The sequence below is a fragment of the Gadus chalcogrammus genome, chromosome 15 (genome assembly GCF_026213295.1).
Source record: "Gadus chalcogrammus isolate NIFS_2021 chromosome 15, NIFS_Gcha_1.0, whole genome shotgun sequence".
NCBI classification, from domain to species: Eukaryota; Metazoa; Chordata; class Actinopteri; order Gadiformes; family Gadidae; genus Gadus; species Gadus chalcogrammus.
Window position 1 is genome coordinate 18497258 of NC_079426.1, and position 23448 is coordinate 18520705.

The 23448-nt window shown below is 42.4% G+C and overlaps 1 protein-coding gene across 1 annotated transcript in view; it reads right to left on the minus strand.

The window, feature by feature from the left end:
* Positions 1-23448, minus strand: part of oprm1 (opioid receptor, mu 1) — a 56030-nt gene that overhangs the window by 21880 nt on the left and 10702 nt on the right. Inside the window, exon 2 of the mRNA XM_056608863.1 lies at positions 1-37. This exon is cut by the window's left edge and continues 322 nt beyond it. Coding sequence (XP_056464838.1) covers positions 1-37 — 37 coding nt within the window. The remainder of the gene's footprint in view (positions 38-23448) is intronic.

Sequence of the window (23448 nt, forward strand, 5' to 3'; positions counted from 1 at the left end):
GATGTAGATGTTGGTGGCTGTCTTCATCTTGGTGTATCTGGTGGGACAGAGGTGGGGGGGGGGGGGGAAAGTGGCCGGTTGATCAATGGATGGTTGTGATCAGAAGCCTGATATAAGTGTCTTAAATATATGACCTGTTACGCCATTTGAGACAGTAAGTGTCATGAAGGGCTATACAAATACAAATATAATTTAATTTAATTTAATTGGCCAGACCAATCACGTATTCGTCTGGAACCTTTCAGCCCATTCTTGATTTCAAGGGGCCGTTAACGACGGGTGCAGAGCAAAATGCCTCTGGACGCAGTCGGATAGACCTACAACAAGGTTTACGGTGCTGATGTACACATGCACGGTGCGGATGTGCGTGTGCATGATGCTGATGTGCACAGTGCTGATGTGCACAGTGTTGATGTGCACAGTGCTTATGTGCACGTTGCTAATGTGCATGTGCATGGTGCCGATGTGCGCATGCTTGGTGCTGATGTGCACTGTACTGACGTGCACGGTCCTGATGTGCATGGTGCTGGTGTGCACGGTGCTGACGTGCACAGTGCTGATGTGCACAGTGCTGATGTGCATGTATGGTGCGTGGATGGTGCTGATTGGGTGTGCATGGGTGCAGGTGCAGAGATGTTTGAGTAGATTCAAGGGCTCTGGTGTGTTTCAACAGAAATAGTCTCAACACAATGGTTTGACACTACAAGAAATACCAAGCGAGTGCAATATGTGCATGAGCCAGAATTCTTTGGCATTAATGTTGATACATAAAACTGATCTGATCTTCAGTCTGCAGCTTGTAGTCATCCCATCGTCTGGGTTTCCATAACACTGTTTCTTCTTTTCTACACAATAGAATATGAAGGACACTTTGTTTGTCACAACCAGTTACTTTGGTTGTGTTACTAAAGCCATTCATGCCCACAGTAACGATTTAGGATTGGGTTTACTGTTGGTATTTTTGGTTATTTTATAGCAGAACACAAAGAAGCTTTCAGTTTTTATTTCTGAAGACAATAATGAGAATTTGACCAGTGAGGGGGGTGCAGTAAGAGGCGCCTTACTATATATATGGCTTATATAAAATATAACACATAGAGTTTGTTGCAACCAACATAATTTCTTATTAAAACGCATGGCTGGTTGCAGTGGCGCTGTTGATCCAGTGGCGGCGCTGTGCCACTGCGGGAGGCATGCAGAGGGACACATTGGTGATCCACCGAATCACGCTGAATGAATGCACACAATTCTAATGAATGGGATTGAATTATTATAGTAATTGGCGATTCTGGTTGATTTTCTAATAAAATGTGGGAATATTCATTAGCGCAGAATCACATTGAAAGGAAGGCTTCCACAGCTCAGAAAGGAGCTTCTGATGAAATTATAAATTGCCGAAGCTCTGATGAACAAAGGAATTGTTGTTGTTATCTGCTTAGCCACACTGAGTTGACAACTGACAAGGCTACAACCAGACCAAATGAATAGGTCACCAGGCAGTAAACCACACTATATTAATACACTACTCCAAAGCACAATATAGACTGCATTCCAAAGCAGATTATGTACTTCATAGTCACAGCACGAGAATGTTTAACCTGTAAACATTCATCTCACTCCCAGTGCCCTATACCACGAAACTCGCTGAACATACCCAGGCTTTCTTGGGAAAACCTGGCTCGACAGAGCCGCAACTCGCAATCAGAGTTAAATGGTACCACGAAGCTCACTTTAGATTCAATTAGTTGAACCAGGTTTTCCGCTTTAGGTTCAGTGCGCGTTCACGTGAAAGGGGCGTTTTTTGCGTAATTTTTCTCACCTTTACGATAGATCAAGCAGTCTATATGAGTATAAGTGAAAAGATTCTGCATATTGTCTGTAAAATAACTATGCCAAATGCAGAATTGTTCGCCATTAATCCAAATAGAATGATGATGATTTAAAAATGCATAAGCAACGTCCATCCTGCCTTATTCTATCATTTAGGGAATTCACTTTAAATACACCCTATTTAAGAAATGTATCGCATGTTTTCAACCGCTGAGAGGTAGCGGCTGTAGCGTAGTGGATTAGTATAAGACCCAAACGCCAGCGACCGGGGTTCAAATTCGCCGGTCTATCATCATGCATTTTACCCCCATAGATGTGGTGCCAGCACGGCCTTGAAAATATGGGTTGAAGTTCGAAATAAGCACAAAAATATAATTCCATAAGCTTTAGTGAATAAGTATTCCATATGCATGAGAATTAGGACTTTTTAAGCTTCACATAAATTCGCGTCACTTGGGAGTCGAACCCCCCGCGCAGAAATTCAAGACTGACGCGCTACCTCCACTCTAGCACTGAGACACAATGCGCAACAGTAATCATTGTCTACATAAGGTCCAAAAGGACGATCAAATAACGAACACCCTCTGATGAGAATCTGTATCTCTCATGAAGAACCCCAATTTCGTTGTTTGCACAATGACAATAAAGTCTGAAATCTGAATATCGTCAGACAATGCCAAGGGATCGGTTCTGTCCCGTAAAACCCTTGTCTCCGGAGAAGTGCGCCGGGGTCCACGGGAACACCCACAAATGGTGACGCCATTGTCAGAGGAGGGGCTAGGAAGCTGCGCACGCCGATTTAAGTAGCCGATCTCCGGCTAGACTAAGCCGAAAAACTGCTCCCGACCAGGTTTGGTTGCGAGCATAAGTCACCATGGTGATACAGCGACGCTAAAAGAGATCGACTTTCGTGGTACAACTAACCCAGGCTTGGAGCTCAACATACTTCGCTAACCCTCTAAGCGAGCTTCGTGGTACAGGGCCCTGGATCATTTGAGTTTCCGTAATGTGTTGTTAATGTTCAGTAGAGAACGTTGTGTATTCATTATTAATGAGACTGTTCTGACCCCATAGTTGTGAACCTAAGGGATATTCAATTTGGCAAGGGTTTCTGGATTGTTCCGGTGATCGATGGCGGTCTGTCCAAGTTAGTGGGGTCTTGAGTGATATTAAATGGGATGTTGTGGTAGGCCTATTCACTGGACCCTTGACATGGTCATTTGGTTTGCTAGGGCAAATCATTAGTTATACTCACGAAACTGGAATATAGAGTTAGAGGATTATAAAGTTGATATATGCAGTTAATTAGCATCCAAAATGAATCTGTATTTCACCACCAAAAGAGCATTACATCCTATAATGGGAAAAATATGAAATATTCACTGAAGCATCAAAGCCAAACCACTTTACGTGAAAGTGGTTGACCATCTCAACTCCACATAACTACACCATTCAACGTGTTTAATCACAATACTAGTTTTTTACCTGCGATATTCATTCGTGGATCTCATCAAATCTTTACCTCAAAATCCCCCAAACAGTGATGCTGAAAAGCCCTTAACGCATTGCCTCATAAACCTGTAAACAAAGAAGAAACTAAAGTTCTGCTGGCCATTTTTGGGGCCTGAATCCCCCTTCAAAGGAAGTGGGACCAAAGCAGATAGAAGAGTGATAAACAGCCAGCTGAGCCACTAAGACTGTGAGCAAAGTGAGGGTGCTTGACCATCTGTGTCCGGCATAATTAGACTTTCTTTATAAACGAGTCCAGGGCAGAAATGGTACTTTAACCATCGACTTGATTAGGTGCCGATACGACCGGGTCTGTTTTTGGCCGTTGGTGTTGTTGTTGTTGTTGTTGTTATGAAGGCAGGTCTCAAGGATGTCCTGAAGTCCCGGTCACGGTTTAGTGGTCGGTCCATTAGTGACGGCCTGAGCATGTCTTATCATCTAACCCCCTGTACTCAGGAATCTTAATTATAATCATTACTTCAATCACAAATGAAGACTCCTGAAGTGTCTGCTGCGATAAAGACAGAGGATGGATGAGAGAAGTACTGTGTATGTATATATATATATATATATATATATATATATTTATGAATGGAAATATCTGCTAAGGCTTTCTTTTTAGAATGCATACAATGTTATTATAATGACTAAAAGGTTATCATAATGTATGCATGGTCATGTTTAATCTATACATTGTTACTATAATCTATGCAAGGCCAGTGGGGTCTGTAGGCCGTCTGTAGTGTTTTAGTGAAGAAGCTTGTTGGATTAGCCTCCTGGGGAGGGAGAGTTGTAAAGCGTCCTTTGGTTTGTATTAAACTAATTCATTACCGCTCAGTCACACAAGCAAGGATGTGACGAGTCCCTATATGGTCTTTTATTATTAACCATCATAAATAATGTCGTCGTTAGGTGAGAGAGGGAGACCTTATGCATTTGCCACTGTATGCTGTTAAATGTATTTAGAAACACCTTTTTTATAAAAAATAAAAAAAGAAACAAATAAAGATGGTCCGTCTTCACTGTTAAGGGTCAAAAGGGGATCTTTAATGGTTGACATTTGCGTCTAAGGGGCTCCTCTGAATTCCTCTGCCCTGATTGACGGATCAGGGAAGTAACATTTGATATTGTGCAAAAAAAAAACTGAAAGCGATTCACACAACGTGTGTGTGTGTGTGTGTGTGTGTGTGTGTGTGTGTGTGTGTGTGTGTGTGTGTGTGTGTGTGTGTGTGTGTGTGTGTGTGTGTGTGTGTGTGTGTGTGTGTGTGTGTGTGTGAGCGGAGAACGCCGGTCTGACACGCGTTTCCGACAATTAAAGGTAAGTGGTTCCTCCTCGCGGTGCTGTGGCGACAAGCGTGTCCCTGGCGAGAAGGACCAAAGTGTATTTGTATGAATTTGTAATTAGACGTCGTCAGTTTCTCTAATGAGCCCAACGAGGATGTGGAGCAGGACGTCTAGACGACTACACCCTGATGTAAGCAGAGCATAAGACAAGACATGAGTTATGTTTCTGGGTTTGGGGACACAAGATTTATTTAATCTCTTTCCTCTAGTTACCGATTTTGTTGCCATGGCGATTGCTGTGATGAACCCGTATGGTAGACGCTGGCTGTCGGCCAAGTTAGTAACATAACTGTACGGTGAAAAGCTCAGAAAAGCAACAGTTGTGGAGGTCATTTTAGACGTACCCACCCCCTCATCTGGCCTCTGCATTCATAACCGCCCGTGAATATGTTGTATCGCCTTACACATAAAACCATTAGCAATTAACAGGGTCAGGCTCAGATCATTACCTATGCAGTTGTATTTCACGCATGCCAATTTCAAGCAGCCCATCTACAAAGCAAGTCAAGCAGACTAAACCATATAATTCATCGTCCCCGCTGGCAGAGGGTTTATGCGTATGCTTATGCATGATGGATGAATAGCACTGGTGTTTCTTGCTCGGAGGAGACGGGGCACGCGGGCGTCTGTTTCACCGACCAAACCATAACAGTGTCTGGCACTTCAGACGGAGGAGGCCGTTCTCCATGTGCTCAACCCTTTCTCCTTAAACATCTCTTTTCAACGTGTTCCTTTAGTTTGAAAGTGAGCTGAACATTCCATCCTTGGCTTGACGACGTAGTGTGAATGTATTGTTTAATCAATTCTTTCCCATCTCTCGATAGCGCTCTTGAAATCGGTGGTGTATTATATGAAATACTATAATGCTGTTTCATTATTAATTCACCATCTAGTCAAGGGGAATCAAGGTATGATCTGGTAAAGTATTACAATATTTCTTCTTGTCCTTCTTGTCATTCTCATTATGAATGATGTTTACCTTGACTGCTCCTTCTGTAGTATAACCGTTAGTGGTGGTTGAAGCCAGGCGCTGCTGGTATTTCAGTCAATACGAGTAATGAGTGTTATTGTAAGCATTGTTCTGTTTCGACCTTAAAAGGACATGTAGCTCAATAACAGCTCATTGCTCCTGTGTTTCAAGTCTCCTATTCATGTCATACCCAACAACCCTGCCATAGAAATGGGTTTTAGCCACCCATTTATAACTGGAACCCTTTTATAAACCGTCGTTTAATCAATTAAAACCTTTGCTTAAAGCCAGGGTAAGCAATATATTTTGGAAGCATTTTCTGTCAACATATTTGTGGAAATTCTCTCTGCTGCCTGAAAGCAAATCAATAAATCAAATGCTCTGACAAAGGTCTAGGCTAGCCACCATAAACCACAACACCATAACATTTAAAGCGTCTTAGAGTACCATATTAAGCGCTATATCAATTTCATTTATTATTATTATTATTATTAGGCTGGCCAATCAGTCGGCCAGAAATACATTATTGGATAGCCTACCTGTCTACCTACCTGCCCTGATACCTGTGCGTACTCTGCCTGTTCAATAGCATGACCAGGGGTCTCATTTATAACCGTTGCGTATACGCACAAAACGGGGCTGAAATTGGCGTACGTGACTTTCCACGCCAAGATTGTGATCTATAAAAAACCAACATGACAGGAAAATGTGCGCAGCCCTAAGCAAACTCTGACCCATGCGTACGCATGGTTCGGAAGAAAAGGAGAATTGGCGACACAGATGGTGTGGTGGTGAACTGAAGTCAGACCGAAGAATTGTAGAGTGAGAAGAACGATTATGTTTTATCATCGCCCTTCATAAATTTAATTTCAACCCGTATCATGCGTTAAATCTATGCAATCAGAATAATTTAAGTCAACTGCTTTATTTCTCAGTTATAACTCCAGAAACATCTCCTTAGAATATAAATTAAAAAAAATCTCTATATTTAATCCCGTCACTCCATACTGTCCACTGACGGCGCGACTGCATGGAATAAAACATCTGTCCAACATGTTTCAATAACATAATATTTTTATGTGACACGTAAACACATAATCAAATGTCAATTAAATCCCAAGTGTGGAAAACCAAGCCACACTCCTCATCACAATCGTTGTCCGTTACTCTTGATGCTTTTCATCACAAATCAGGCATTAAAAAGGGGTTATGTTCAAGAACATTTTACGTCGGTGATTACAAACTGATTATCCAAGGTGTTCTCGTTCAGTCTTATTACCGTAATCCTATAAATACAGAGGTGAGCGCCGTGGTAATGCTGCACCATGGCACTTCTGGCGGACCATGCAAATGGCAGGATTCGAAGGGAGAGGGTCTTTAGGGACCATAACGATTTATTGGTAGGCTACATAAAAATATGTAGCCTAACTTTATGTCAGAACACTTATTTTTTAATTCTGGGACTGTGCTACTGACAGAGTTCACTGCTGCAGCATCATGTTGCCACTCACTCTGCTTTTTTTTGTTGACGATCCCAATCCCGTGACGGCCGAACAAAACTACTTTTCGGGCCTCCATCTCGCCCACAAGTGTCTCCACTTCAACCTCCGTGAAATTTCGCTTTTTGGCTTTTCTCAGTACTTTGTTTCCGACAAGACATAATACTTGCATCTGAGTCTGTTTTATATGCAGATCGAATTCATGAGGTCATTTGCATTGACCATTTATGGTTAAAATGGGGCGTGTACAGGGCGGAACGTGAAGCTGATTCAGCTGCGCACACTTGTAGGCACTCTGTGATTTATACAGCAAAGATTGCGTACGGTGTGCGTACACAGGGTTTTATAGATCTGAATATTTTTTGGCACACGCAAAACTTGGCTTTTGGGCGTACGTACACTTTTAGTAACGATCCCACGCACAGTTTTATAAATGAGACCCCAGAGCCTTCCACACGGCTAGGCGGACTGAATGCTAAAGCTAGCGAGCCAGCCCAGAGGAGTTGCTTTGGAGTGATGGGTTTCGATTTTTAGGGTCGGAAACTTTTGAAATCTAGCATATGCTGGTTTGTCAAAATGACCTACGCTAGCTTTGAAGGAGAACCAATGTGTGTGGATTGGTTTGCATTAGAGGCCTCCCTCTCATCTAACCTGTTTTACCCAGCAGCTAGGTTCAACACATCCTATTGCATGCATCACCTTGTACTGGCTGTGGCTGATATGGGTACCGGGTTAGCGGCTGACTAAGCGGCTGATGTGACACACCTGTCCTGCGTTTGATATCGTTAAGACTAAATAAACACCAAAATGCATTCATTTTGGAACTTTGTAGCATCAAGAAAAGCACAATGAAACAAAGAAATGTAGATCCTGAATCATCTCTATATTGACGTTTAGCACAACTGAAAAGCCACAAGTTCTCTGAAAAGTGAATTATTCTTTTGATGTAATGTATTCCTGTTTGTGATTCCAGCAATGTAAAAATATGGATAAAAAGCATAAAAAAAGGAAGTTATTTGTTGCTCTCTGCCAACACCTCTTCACTTCACTATGTTTAATTTACTGTTACTGTTATTTTCACATTTGCATTTTGAAGGGTTACGTTTTTCTCACCTTTAACAAATACAATATATACATGAATTGTTTTAGCGCATTCCGTTGCCAAATGGATACGAAATGAAAACATAAACAGAATGAGCACTGTGTTTTTGGCCCTGTCATCCAGGAAGTAAACATGAACAAAACTCCCAGCACATTCAGCTAACTGCTTAACCTCAAAGAGTCACACTAATAGGATAACCCATTTGCACTAACCAAACAAACATGGATGTTAGCACCAAAACTGTGAGACCTTTTAGTACTAATATAACCGATAATTCATGAAGGTTATACAAAAATTAAGACTACAATTACTATTATATTAACATTATTATATCATCATGCTGTTTCGATACAGACTTTTGGATTACACCAATCAGTGTGTAAGAGCCCACAGTGTTTAGAGGCTCAATGACACGCTAGCGTTTAGCCTGGAACAACGCAAGACCACACTGCGAGGGAGTCGACTGGCTCAGACCAGCTTACTACGAGGCCTGGGGAACGTGGACTGTTCATGAGAGCTGACCGAAATGGTGTGCTGCAGAGCCTACGACAATGTGGAAGATATTTTGATGAAACAGTCCAGAGAAACACAGTTTATGATAATTCTACACATCAAAAGGCACTTAAGTGTGCCCCTTGTAGATGCTGCCCCTTAAACCTTCAATAAATGGGAATCAACAATGAAGTGCGTTGTCATAGAAACTCTGAATGGATATTGCAGTTATAATTTCCCTACACATGAAGATTACAAGGTTGTGAGGAAGGATGAGTGATAGAGAGTGAGAGAGGTTGTGAGAGACAGAGAGGGGGAGAGAGAGAGGGTGTGAGAGAGCAAGGGAGCGAGAGAGAAGTGGCGAGAGGGAGAGAGTGAGAGAAAGAGATAGAGAACTAAAGAAAGGGAGAAAGAAGGCTATAGAGATGGAGAGGAAGAGAGAGAGAGAGAATTTCATTTTTAATCAAATCTTGGCTGGTTGGGTTTAATTAGGTAGGCAGGGCCTCATTTGTCCTTTCCTCTCTTCCCTCTGCATTCAAAACCTCTCATCTCCCCCACTCTTCTCAAGATGTCCGACTTTACATTTTGCCAACACAGCAAGACGGACAACGAGTGCCATAAATGACATCGTATATGTTTGTGAGCATACAGATATAGAGAGGCATGGGTGTGTGTGTATGTCTGTGTTTGTGTGTGTGTGTGTGTGTGTGTGTGTGTGTGTGTGTGTGTGTGTGTGTGTGTGTGTGTGTGTGTGTGTGTGTGTGTGTGTGTGTGTGTGTGTGTGCGTGTGCGTGTGCGTGTGTGTGTGTTTGTGGTGGGGGTTGGTACAGATCCAAACTTCATGCCGTGCAAATGGAAGATCCAAGCTTCAGCCTGACATATTGGATTAACGTTTGCCACAGACCAGCTGTTTTTGGCACAAACACACACACACACACACACACACACACACACACACACACACACACACACACACACACACACACACACACACACACACACACACAGACACACACATAAACGTTGTACACACAACGGGGTCAGTGAGAGAGAGACAGTGAGGGAGAAACCGTGAGAGAGAGACAGTGACACAGTGAGAGTGAGACAGAGACAAAGTAAGAGAGAGGGACAGTGAGAGAGCGACAGAGAATAAGTGAGAAGGAGGGACAAACTTGACTGGATTCGTTTTGAGAAGCACACACAAACACATGCGGACAAGACGTTAACATGACCTGTACAGAGGCTGAGACTATCTTTGGGGGGCATCCTCCCCCCTCCCTTAATGGCTGTAAGCCCCCATCTGGCCAAGTACAATAAGTGTTAATACGTCATATACTGGGCAGCACATAGGATAAGGTAGAACTTATCTTGTTCTGTTAATAAGGCCAGTATTTAATGAGCATATTTTGGAGAATATTTCAATGTAAGAACGTTAGGCAACCAATTATTGTGTCAATGGAAAGGTAATGCTGAAACCCTAGCATAGCGAGTAAGAATCCTAGCCGTGTGAGAATTCCTCACCTTAAAGGTCCCATGGAATGCTATTTTATGGATGCTTTATAAAGATATTAGTGGGCCCCTAACACAGTATATATATATATATGTATTTGTACACATAATATATATTATCACGGCAAAAGCTGTTTGCGCCTCCAGACGATGTTTTGAATCTCAAACGACTGCGTCGGGTTCTCTGACGTCTCTGGTTCTTTCACTTCCACATCAATCTGAAGTAGACTGAACCGCGACATGGAGGAGAAAGTGATGGTTGCCTGTGATTGTCTCCCGCCGGAGCCCCGCTGCCCGCTGCTGAGGCACCACCGCCTCGGAAGTGGGCAGCGTGCCTTGCGGCGGTGGTGTCTCGCGGCGGTGGTGCCTCGTGGCGGGGTTGCCTCGTGGCGGGGTTGCCTCGTGGCGGGGTTGCCTCGCGATAGCGGGCAGCAGGGCTCCGGCGAGAAACAATCGCGGGCAACAATCTCTTGCTCCTCCGCGGTTCATGTACTTCAGGGAGTCAAAGCCAATGTTCCTTTGCCCAAAATTCCTTCTCAACCTTGGCTGAGATAACCCCCACTACGATTCTCGTTGTGGAAATACCAGAGACGTCAGAGAACCCGACGTGTTATGCGCCATAACATCAACAGCAGAACGGTTCACCAAATATCAAAGAAGTGTACGTTACACACACACATGTTGCGCTTGCACAGTCGTAGCTCATTGGGCAAAGCAGAGAAGGGGAGGTAACATGTCCCCCCGTATGACGACATACAGGGCGCAACTCAAAATCGGCTTGTCTGAGCTTTGTTTTTTCAAAGGCAGAGCAGGACAGCTATTGCTTGCTTTACTCCTTACGCCATTTCTAGCCTGCCTATGGGGACCATAGGCACACACACACACAAGAACAAACATATGGAATCATAGCCACACTTTCTCTCCCTGTCTCTCTCTATTTCTATCTCCCTCTCTCTCTCTCTCTCCCTCTGTCTCTCTCTTCTTCTCCCCCCCTCTCTCTCTCTTTTCCTAAATGTATATTTCCCCATCCACACTGTGGTTTAGTTGGGTTAACAGGCTGTGAACTGAATTATTCCGAGCCACGGGAGACAGCAGTGGAGGGTAGATTAAACCGCTTAGGCTCAAGCATCCCTCTTCCTGTGGCCCGCCGCTGCTGTTTTTAATTCAGGCACAACAGCGAAGAAGACTGAATAAAAAATGGTCCCAAGCGCTGAAGCCTTTGGAACGGTGTTGCTTGGAAACACGGATGTGACTTTTCCCCTCCTGTGTTACGTGTGTGTCTGGTCTCGCGGACGTTTACTCCTTTCGTGGACGTGTCTTTTTATCGGGTCGCATTGTAAAGCCACAGGGCGTAACACCATCAAATGGGATGTGTTTTTGTGCTCATCAATGGCCACTTTTGTTAAAGCTATTATCTATTTTTTGTTAAAAACTTCCATGGCCAAAGAAATTTTTGTACACACATGCTAAACACTGCAAAGCCCTTCCCTCTTCTTTTCTCAAATATCTTTGTCTTTCAAGCTACTTATTAATTATAAATCAGAAGGGGAGAAGGGAAGACAGCATAATTAACAGCATACTTGAACAATTATGTCAGAAGAGCCCATCTGTCAGATTCAAAATGACAGATGGGACAGTCAGTGTGATTGAAAGACAAAAAGACGCCAAGCCACTGTCTATCATGAAGATGAATAGAAGAACAGAAAACCTCCATTCTGAGAGCATTAGTTTTGTTTATCCTGTTCTTCATCTTGTCTCTCTCTCCCCACTCTCTATCTCTCTCTTCCGCTCTATTAATTCCTCCAAATATCTAATTGTTTTGTTTATTTTGCTTCCAAAATAGAAGCCCTTCCATGTACTCCATGTTTTGTCCTGCACCACCCTGCGTTCACACCAAAAGATGCAGAAAGTTGACGCGCGTCACGATCCCATTCAAAGTGAATGTAGAGACGCGTTATTGCTTTGCTGCCGCAGCATTTGCTGCCGAGAAAACCGGCAGCAAAATTTGATTTGCGGGGACGGGCTGCGGGCGCGTTCACGTATTTTGCGGCGCGTCAAATGCTGCTCGAGTTGAAATATTTCAACTTTTCGGCAGCAAACGCGTGATGACAGCCAATCAGCGTTCAACAGCGTTGCCACGGAGGCGTTTCCACTGAGTGAAATGCCGTAACAGCCAATCAGTGTTACTCCCTTGGAGTGACCTAGAGTTCACTACCGTTACATTTATTTAGTAACTCGAAAAACCCCACAAATCAGCATTCTGTAGTGTAGTTGTGTTTACAGTTAAAATAAACTATAGTAGTATGTGTATGTATAAGTATGCTAAAGGGCTAGCATATCAACCTCAAACAAAACCCAGTTGGGTGCCAGGCAGCACCAGCCTTCCAGGCTCCGAATGGACATGAACCCATAAACGACGGGCATTCCGACGTCTCTCCCTCTTCCACAACAGGTTAAGACATGCAATGCTCGTAATGTCGGTTGTGAATGAATTCAAAAGCACCGCGAAACTTCCCGCGCTGCAAAACTGCGGCGCAGCATAACGTTTGCAGCGCGTCAAAACCTTTGCTGCGCCGCAAAACTTTTGCTGCGCCGCAAAACTTGATTTGCCGCGCCGCAAAACCTCGGCGTCAACGCGTTCGGGCAGCAAATGCATCTTTTGGTGTGAATGCAGGGTAGAGTTTTGAGGTTTTGTAAGGCCCTCCCAGCCGTGTTGGAGTCCATAACAAGCACACAGTCCTGCTTCTCAAGTGTTTATCGTCTCGGAAGCATAAAATGGTCGCTGGTGCTGGATTAATTTGGGTTTTAGGTTTTATTTTTAGTTAGGAGTGCACACACACACACACACACACACACACACACACACACACACACACACACACACACACACACACACACACACACACACACACACACACACACACACACACACACACACACACACACACACACACACACACACACACACACACACACACATCCACACACACCAGTATGATTCATGTTGGTTTGAAAGACCCCATTCTATTTCATTTCTGTTTCAGTATGAGGCTTTTTTTTACCTGATAAATAAAGATCTCATGTGAAAAACTCTTTCTGGACCAGAAATATATTTCTATACTCTGATAGACATATGGATCCTAGCCACTGCTTTCTCTTTCCTGCCCTTGCAAAGCGTTTGAGGGTCTGCCTCTTATATCCGCCTCTATGGTTCTTCTCCTTGGCATCAACAACTCCATTGAGTTGTTTGCCTCTTCCTGCTCCCAGCTGTGTAAGCGTTTCCCCGCGGAATGTTCAATTTCATCCTACATAGCTCACAGGAAGTATGAGAATGCCAGACCGGCTGCCACCCTGTAACACTCACCATGCGCACTTCGAATAGGCTGCCTGATCGTAGAAAAACCTGCTTTGCTGGTTAAGCTACTCACTGAGAACCACCATTTTGTTTGGTAGTCCTGTATTTCAGGTGCGCTGATTTCAGTTTTTCTAAGAGATGACTACAATAACGCGGATTAACAACCACACACACACACACAGATACACATGAAAACAGAAAAACACACGAGTTCACGCATAGCGACCCCTGTGTACACAAACGCTCACAAGAACATGAAGTAAAATATACACACACACATTAAATACTCAGAAATTAGCAGGGGGAACACACACAGGCACATAGATACACACACGAATGATTGAGAAAATTATATTTGCAGGTGGTTGAGAGTGGTCCAGAGCCAGCTCAAGCCAATACCACTGCAGTGCTTTTCATCCAAATAGCACAAATTATCTCACATTAGTCCAATAGAAAAAAAAAAAGCAACAAAGTCGATAGAAATTCAATTAGTCAATTATTTGTCCATTTTCTATGTCTCACTCAGAACAAGCAGCATCCATGGGGTTTCTCATAAAACACCACAGAGGGAGGAGAGCGTACAGACCATACACCGCATGCCCACCCCCCTGCCCGACCACACTCATCCCCAATTGAGGAGAAGACGAGCTCTGAAAGCCAGTAATGGTCCAGGCTTGTTTATGTTGCTCTGTGTATCCTAGCATGAGAGGAGATGCTCAAATACACCAAGGTGAAAACAACAGGATGACCTAAAGTATTTATGTCCCCACGTCAGCAGGTGCTACGGGAACGCTGGAGTGTTACCATAAGGCTTTACAATAAGCTCTGTGTTACCATCTGCTATGTGTGTTACCATAAGACTTTACAATAAGCCCTTTTACCATAAGGCTTTACAATAAGCTGTGTGTTACCATAAGGCTTTGCAATAAGCTGTGTGTTACCATTAGGCTTTACAATAAGCTGTGTGTTACCATAAGGCTTTACAATAAGCTGTGTGATACCATAAGGCTTTACAATAAGCTGTGTGTTACCATAAGACTTTACAATAAGCTGTGTGTTACCATTAGGCTTTACAATAAGCTGTGTGTTACCATTACGCTTTACAATAAACTGTGTGTTACCATAAGACTTTACAATAAGCCCTTTTACCATAAGGCTTTACAATAAGCTGTGTGTTACCATAATACTTTACAATAAGCTGTGTGTTACCATTAGGCTTTACAATAAGCTGTGTGTTACCATTAGGCTTTACAATAAGCTGTGAATTACCATAAGACTTTACAATAAGCCCTTTTACCATAAGGCTTTACAATAAGCTGTGTGATACCATAAGGCTTTACAATAAGCTGTGTGTTACCATAAGGCTTTACAATAAGCTGTGTGTTACCATAAGACTTTACAATAAGCCCTTTTACCATAAGGCTTTACAATAAGCTGTGTGTTACCATAAGGCTTTACAATAAGCTGTGTGTTACCATAAGACTTTACAATAAGCCCTTTTACCATAAAGATTTACAATAAGATGTGTGTTACCATAAGACTTTACAATAAGCCCTTTTACCATAAGGCTTTACAATAAGATGTGTGTTACCATAAGACTTTACAATAAGCTGTGTGTTACCATAAGGCTTTACAATAAGCCGTGTGTTACCATAAGGCTTTAAAATAAGCCCTGTTACCATAAGGCTTTACAATAAGCTGTGTGTAACCATCAGGCTTTACAATAAGCCCTGTTACCATTAGGCTTTACAATAAGCTCTGTTACCGTTAGGCTTTACAATAAACCATTTTACCATTAGGCTTTATAATAAGCCTGTTACCATTAGGCTTCACAATAAGCTCTGTGTTACCATCTGATCTGTGTTACCATTAGGCTTTACAATAAGCTCTGTGTTAACATCTGATCTGTGTTACCATTTAGGCTTTACAATAAGCTCTGTGTTAACATCTGCTCTATGTGTTACCATAAGGCTTTACAATAAGCCCTATTACCATAAGCCTTTCCAATAAGCTCTGTGTTACCATCTGCTATGTGTGTTACCATAAGGCTTTACAATAAGCTGTGTGTTACCATAAGGCTTTACAATAAGATGTGAGTTACCATCAGGCTTTACAATAAGCCCTGTTACCATGAAGCTTTACAATATGCCCTGTTACCATTAGGCTTTACAAAGAGCCCTGGTACCATTAGGCTTTACAATAAACCCTGTTACCATTACGCTTCACAATAAGCTCTGTGTTACCATCTGCTCTGTGTTACCATAAGGCTTAACAATAAGCTGTGTTACCATTAGAATTTACAATAACCTCTGTGTTAACATCTGCTCTATGTGTTACCTTAAGGCTTTACAATAAGCTATGCGTTACCCAGGCACGTGCTGTCCATATGGGCAGGTGAGGCAGCGAAATACTATTACTAACCAAAAAATTGTTCCTCAGTAAAAAATTGCTATAAGTCTATTTTTAATAATGTGATTGTCACATTAACTATCTATAGTTTCTGTAGGCTTTCTGACTATTTTTGGTCTGTGGACATCAAATTCTGGATGATGGGGGCGATTGTAGTTGAGTTTAACGTGTCATGCAATGTTGGGGCAGGGCAGCTTAGCGACCGCGTTCCTTTGTAATAACCCTGCAGGCTGCAATAGAAATTGCGAAGGAAACGAAGGATAGGGGGAAAACTTACAACAGAACTTTCTCCCGAGCATCGTAAGAAAAGAAAAAATGGCTATGTTGTTGCTCAAAGAGAAACACTGTTTTTTGTTTCCCATGTCTACTTTTTCGAGCAAGTGTGTGCAAGGGGATTTATGGACCACGGGTGTGAGTGATGTGAAGCATATATATATATATATATATATATATATATATATATAATATATATATAATATATGTATATAATATGTACATATAAAAAAACATATAAATTGTGGGTGTGGTCATACACCAGTAGTTTATGCCCCACTGAAATTTAGGGTCACCGCACGCTGGTGTAATGTTAGCATAAGGCTTTACAATAAGATGTGTTACTATTAGGCTTTACAATAAGCCCTGTTACCATAAGGCTTAAGAACAAGCTCTGTGTTACCATAAGGCTTTAAATAAGCTGTTAATATAAGGCTTTAGAATAAGCTCTGTGTTGCCATAAGGCTTTATAATAAGCGCTGGGTGTCTGTTTAATGTTTCGCACAATTTATAAAATAATGGTAGTGAAAAGCCATGAGCAGAATTGAAGTAGGCCTAGATAAGGTGGTTCAAACCGTCTAACCCATTATTTTACAGAACAAAGCAAACCGTTTGCTTACATAGGACCTCATTTATAGGTTGAGAACGGTGGGTCTCACTTAGTTCTGGTGTAGGGATGACAGAAGGTAAAGGAAGGTATACTGTTATAAATCCCAGACATAAATATATCTTTGGCCTTCTTTTGAGGAAGTACTCTGCGATCACACCAAAATACACATTTGTCGCCCGTTCGCGTTGTCGCCAAAGTTTTGTTGCGTGACAAATCATAATCCGTCGCTGTGCAATTTTGTGCAAGTTTTATCAGGCGAATTTGTCGCGCCATATCTTTTGCCCGCCAACGGTGCTTCATGCCAATTCATTCCGAACCATGGCCGAGATAACCACCATTGCACCTTTCCACCTGTTGTGGAAGATGGAGAGACGTCGGAGAACCCGACGCAGTCTATTCATAATATTGTAATGACCAGGGAAGAGGCAGTGAATGAAGTATTGATTAGAAAGCCGCAAGTATTGATTAGGTACCACCGCTAATAAACCGTTGGAACACAATAGACCGGTAACCACAGCAACGCCGGTAACTACAAAAAACCCCGCAAAGCCCAATCCCCACGAGAGCTACCCCCGCTACGGCCAACCGGAGGCTCACACAGCTTTTTGCTGTGATATATTATATATAATATCATAAAATATCATATATTAAGAGCTCCGGGAGTCCCAAACGGCAACAATCACTTTCTCCTCCAGGCTTTGGTTCACCCCGGACTGCACTGCGGGGAATTGTTGGCCGGTTGAACACTGATTGGCTGTTACGTTACTCAGTGGCCAGCCACGCTGTTGAACGCTGATTGACTGTCATCGCAGCAAAGTTCAAATATTTCAACTCGAGCGAAAGTGTCGCGCTGCAAGTCCACGTCGTGAACGCGCTTGCCCGTGCATGGCGCTACAAATCAAATCTTGTTGCATGTTTTTTCCAGCGAAATATTAGCCCGAATCGGGCTGGGCGATATGACGATATATATCGTGTGATGATATAAAAATGTCTATCGTTTCATATTATCCTTTATCGTTTATATCGTCTTGTCGCATATCACACTCTTTACGGTAATATTTTACGTCATTTGACGACGCTTTACATTCTTCCACACGGCACATGAACGCAACACAAACAAACATGGAGGAGAGTGAACGTGACAATTCTAAATAGGAGAAGGACTCCCACGACCAGCCAAGACAAAGTGAGCTCGTACCTAAAAGAGGGGCTACGAAATAGGCCTTTCCATGTGTTCACTTTATATAAACTCCCGTAATTTTCGGACCATAAGACGCGCCTTTTTTTTTCTTATTTTTCGATTCTGCGGCTTATATAATGGTGCGGCAAAGGACAGTTTTTTTCTGGAACGAGTATTCGAATATTCGCTCGGAAAAACCAACAAGTATTCGAAGCCTGAAAAATGGCATTTGGGCCAGTCCTAATGGTAATTAAACAATAAAACACCTGTGGTTTATAGTCCAGTGCGGCTTATGTACACATCATTCAATTTAGCTGCTGCGGCTTATACTCCGGTGCTCCTTATAGTGCGGAAAATACGGTATTTATTCATTGAATTTACAGAAAATGTGCTATATCGTGATGTATATCGTTATCGGGATATTAATGACCTATATCGGGATATGATATTTTGGTCATATCGCCCAGCCCTACGCCCGATTCGTGTCTCTGTTGACTTTGTATGGAGTCGTGTCGCCCCTTCGTGTGGTGGTATTTTAGGTAGCTTCTAAAATATCAAAATGGGTGGTGTTTGCTACTGCATGTATTTTAAAGGTATGGTGCACAGGGAATGGCCTCTATGACACATCAGCTGTTGCAAATACACACAGCTGTTGCAATCGATGAACCTCCCCCACATCTTAGCTCTGACAATTCAAACAGGTCAGATTCTAAAGATTTATGTTCTTGCCTGTGTGTGTAATAGGTACTTTCTCAGCTCACAAACTAACCCCCTACGGTGGGGCAAAGGGGGTACACACACTTAGGCCTATAATGTTTCCATGGCAACGGAAAGCAGTGTCAATAGTAACCTATTCCCTATGGAACCCATTTGTTCCTGTTGAACTGAAATCGATTTTTTTTGATAAGCAGGCAGGATTCTGGTCTTGTTTTGTTTGCGAAGAGGTTTGCCGACGTAAGTGCAGCGCCTGGAGCAGGGGGAAGGCGGGGGTTGGAGGCCTGGGTTCGAGGAAATCCTTTATGACCCAAGTGCTGTCATTACCCACACTCAACCAATGCTGTAAAATGGCATTCACAGCTTTCACTATAAGTGGGGACAGAGAGTGCAAGACTACATTTCCATTTTCTAGTAAATATCCTTTTTGGTAATTTGCGAAATGGAAAAGATATATCGGTTCTAACAACAGGGTGAAAGAAGATTGACAAACAAATAGTAGAGGAACTATAATATACAATTATATACAAATTATATAAACCTTGTATAATTTGATATTGTTTATATAATTACAATGTTAGATAGATATCATTGTATAATTACTAGTCAATTAAAAAGGAATTTGTATAAATTCTCCTTAGACCTAGAGATACCTCCCTTCCTTTTTCTAATTGAAAGGTGTTAAGATAGATTTCATTTACATTTCCACTGTAGCAATGATATACTTATACCGAGAGGCCATGCGAATCGACTGACTTCTTGTTGCGTAGATTATTTGAACTGTCTTGCAGCATTGCAGACAAGTCCCCATGATTATTCTCTTAAATTAGTCCGAATACTTTGCCGTCGAAAATGTCCATAAAAAAATAGTCCTTAAATTCCTTAAAAAGTGAGACAGAATAGGAAAGATAAAAAAGTCTTGGGGATCGGCATTAAACGTTATATTCAACATAAGGTCTAACGGAGCCTGTTATCAAGCAACTATTCTGCAGTGAGTCCATATATATATATATTTTTTTTTATCACTGATACAAAATGATTTATTTCCAGAGGGAGAAACAAACATTTCCCTTTATTTCCCGTAAGTCTCATTAGTCAAACTCATGAAGCGGGAAGTTTGTTGTGTTGCAAAGGCATCAATCCACGCATAGCTCTGCACACATCCCAACATCACTGCATGTGTGCCAAATGGGATTCTAAGAAAAATGTTCAGGTGAAGGGCTTGGCAAAAAAAGATCAATAATGGCTGTGGTTGAAATACTACCAGAGAATACATGATGAGCATTAATGGCCTGGCAAACCATCAAAAGCCATGGCCCTGCCCTTGTCAAGTGCACCAGTCAAACCAATCTACTTCAAACACAACACAGAGCATAAAATGCTGTATTTCATCCATTCCAACGGCGAATTAGCTTTCAACGTGTGTTGGTTTGGGAACCGGTGCTCCATGGAATATGAATACTCCATGATAGATTAAGCTGGCTTGGATCATGTACCGTATTTCAAAGAGCAGGGATTTCTGGGGCCAGGCGCTATCGGTGACGCTTTTAATTACACATGCATTAGCTTCGATTTGCAAATTAACTCACAACGTAGACTCGAAGATGAAAGAGGATAAAAAAAAACGATTGGATATCTATTTTATAATTACTTGAAATAACAAATCTGTCTTCAACCCACAGGGACTCTGCCAGCCCTGGGTTCCATACCCCAGCGCTAAGTAGTGTCCTTCGTTCTGTTCAGGTTGATGAAGTGATGCACATCAAACACCCTCCACGCGTCATTGATTTGCTTTCAGCTGTTAAGGAGATAATCAAGGGATTGTCAGAGAAATGCTGGTCCCACGGGAATGTCCAACCCTCGGGTATCGGTTGGGCATCAACACCATTCTCTCTGCCCTCCTCTCTCCCCAACCACCCTCCCTTTCTCACATAAAACAACCATTTTTTCATCTTTATTTTTCCCGCTCGTAAGTGTCTTTAAAAAGGAAGCGTTCTACTCCATGTCATCGCTCACTACAACGGATTACCTGGTTGTTGCCTTTAAACCTGAGACTTTATTGCTGATGTATAACATTATTATAGATTTATCTAGAATTGTACTTTAACCCCTTTCTAATGCTTCTATGGACACAACATCGATCATGGGTAATGCAATCAAGACACATAAGCACGTCACAATACAGTTGTCTTTTTCTCTCAAGACATCTCGTCAAAATGACCTTTGGGAGATGAGGTAGAGAACAGTAGAGGTGGAACTCTGAAGCGTCTCCTCAAATCGAATGCGGCCAATTTCCAAATAATCTTTTTACAGTACAATGGGTTCACGCAGGGAGCCTCGGAAATGGGGAGTTTTAATCCACAAGATGATCAAACTATTAGATGTTCTTATTTTGTGTGCATCATGTCTGTTGTCATGATGGGGAAGGCCCCTCTATGGGATGGGGCTGCACTGGACGCAGTGGCCTCTCTTTTTACAACGATGGCCCCTGTTGTGGACCCTCAGCCTCCTGCCGAGAACAGCATCTTCAGAGGGAGATCGTTCTTATCACAGAGACGTGATGCCGAAGGCCAAAGTGAAACACACCTACATTATTCATAGTGCATGTCCACGTTATCTCCCCCAAAAATATGTTGTAAGATGGGTTGTTTGGAAAGGAAGATATATTTATAGAATAGGTGCACAAATATATAGATGTGAGATTCACAAGCACTGGTCAATGTTTTGCACCAGAGATGTGTTCAGAATTTAGCTATATGAAAGCTTTCAGACAGGGTAAAGCAGCAGGATAGCGTGAAAGCCGTTTAGTCTTTCTTGTTTCTATAGCCCATTCCTCACACAATCGTTCTCCTTTGTCAACTCTGAATCTGCTTATTTGACAGCCCATCTGTCATCGATACTCAATTGCCCCCTGTGGAAGTCCCAGCGATGTGCACACAAGCGTATCTTCATGCTTTGGCTCTGGCTAGCTCTTTACTGACAACCGAGACGACGAATCGACAACAACGACCGAAGAGGAATTCTCGCTGGTCTCTCGCTGCGCCTGTGCTGGTGGATTGCATTTTATGGCCCTTTTCTAGTCAGGAACTTTAACAATGTCTCCCATCCATCCATTGACACAAACCAACATAAACAGTAACGCGCACACACACACACACACACACACACACACACACACACACACACACACACACACACACACACACACACACACACACACACACACACACACACACACACACACACACACACACACACACACACACACACACACACCCTCTTGGTGCCCCTGACTATGTGTGTCTGGGCCACATCCACAATTATATGTTTTGCTAACAAACAATAAAGCCGTTGACTACCAGTGGTTAATTTGACACGGATACAGAACAAAACGGACAGTTGTTGATTAACTTTTAGTTAGTTAGTTTAGCCTGTGTTGGTGTCAGATTGACTCGGCTGCCAGATCGACTCGGGGTCCTAGATGCGCAATAATGACGCACTTCCTGTAAACCCTGTCTTTTAGATGCGCATGCGCGTTTCATTAATTCCCATGTTATTCCCAAGTATTAACGATCTCCTTTTGTTTTCTAATCTATGAATAATAATCTAATGTACAAATTATTGTTGCCTATACTTGGGTAATATATAAAAGAAGAATCGGTTAACTCCATTCACTGAACGAGGCGATCCACTTTATTTCCAGCGCTCCCAACACAGAGTCAAAACAGCGACCCACATGCAGACACTTCCGTTCTCCTCCTTCAGAATAAGAGTCCCTAACAGGAACTGGGTTACATATGCATTCATCAGTGCTTTTAGACGTGTTTCCAATGGCTTTTTTTTGTGCGAAAGAACAGGCTGCGTTCAATGAAATCAAAACCAAAACGGATTGAGCCTTCTTTTGAAGTCCATGATTGAGGCCCGTTTATAAACAACCCTTCCGGGTTTTGTCCGTTGGCTTGCGTCGATACGTCAAGTGTCGATACGTCATCTGTAAGCGCAGGACCCCGAGTCGATCTGGCAGCCGAGTCAATCCGGTACCCACACCAACGGATTTATGCAATTTGCTTGTTGGTATTTAAGATTTAAACTGTTATTTATTGTATTTAATGTTGTTAGGTATCACAAAACGGATGTTATACGAAAAAGTAGGTACTATTTTAGCGGTTTGCTATTGATTCTCATTTCCCCCAGAATGCATTGCATGACGTCACGTTGGGGAGACACGGACCAAAGCCGCATTGAGACCCTTGAGAGTAGAGACTAGTAAGAGAGTGCTCAGCAGATTATAAAGATACATAGATAAATACATAGATGTTATCTATAGTTAGTATGCTACACGTGAACCTCCTAAGATGGCGCAATTTGATTGGTTCGCTATCTCGGGATATTGGGCAATATCCCATGATTGACATCTCAAACTCGATATTGTTTTCATCGCAAAATGTCAGCTGATAACAACAAATAAACCTTCGGTCTCGGGCTATTCCCCAATATTCCCCAATAATATAATTGTTGACTAATAGCCTAGATAGATAAATAGTCTAGTCAAGTATTTATTAAAGAGGACCTATTATACTACTTTTCTGGTCTTAATTTCTTATTAATGACTCCTATAGCGCAACCTGACACGAATCACAGCACAAAAAACT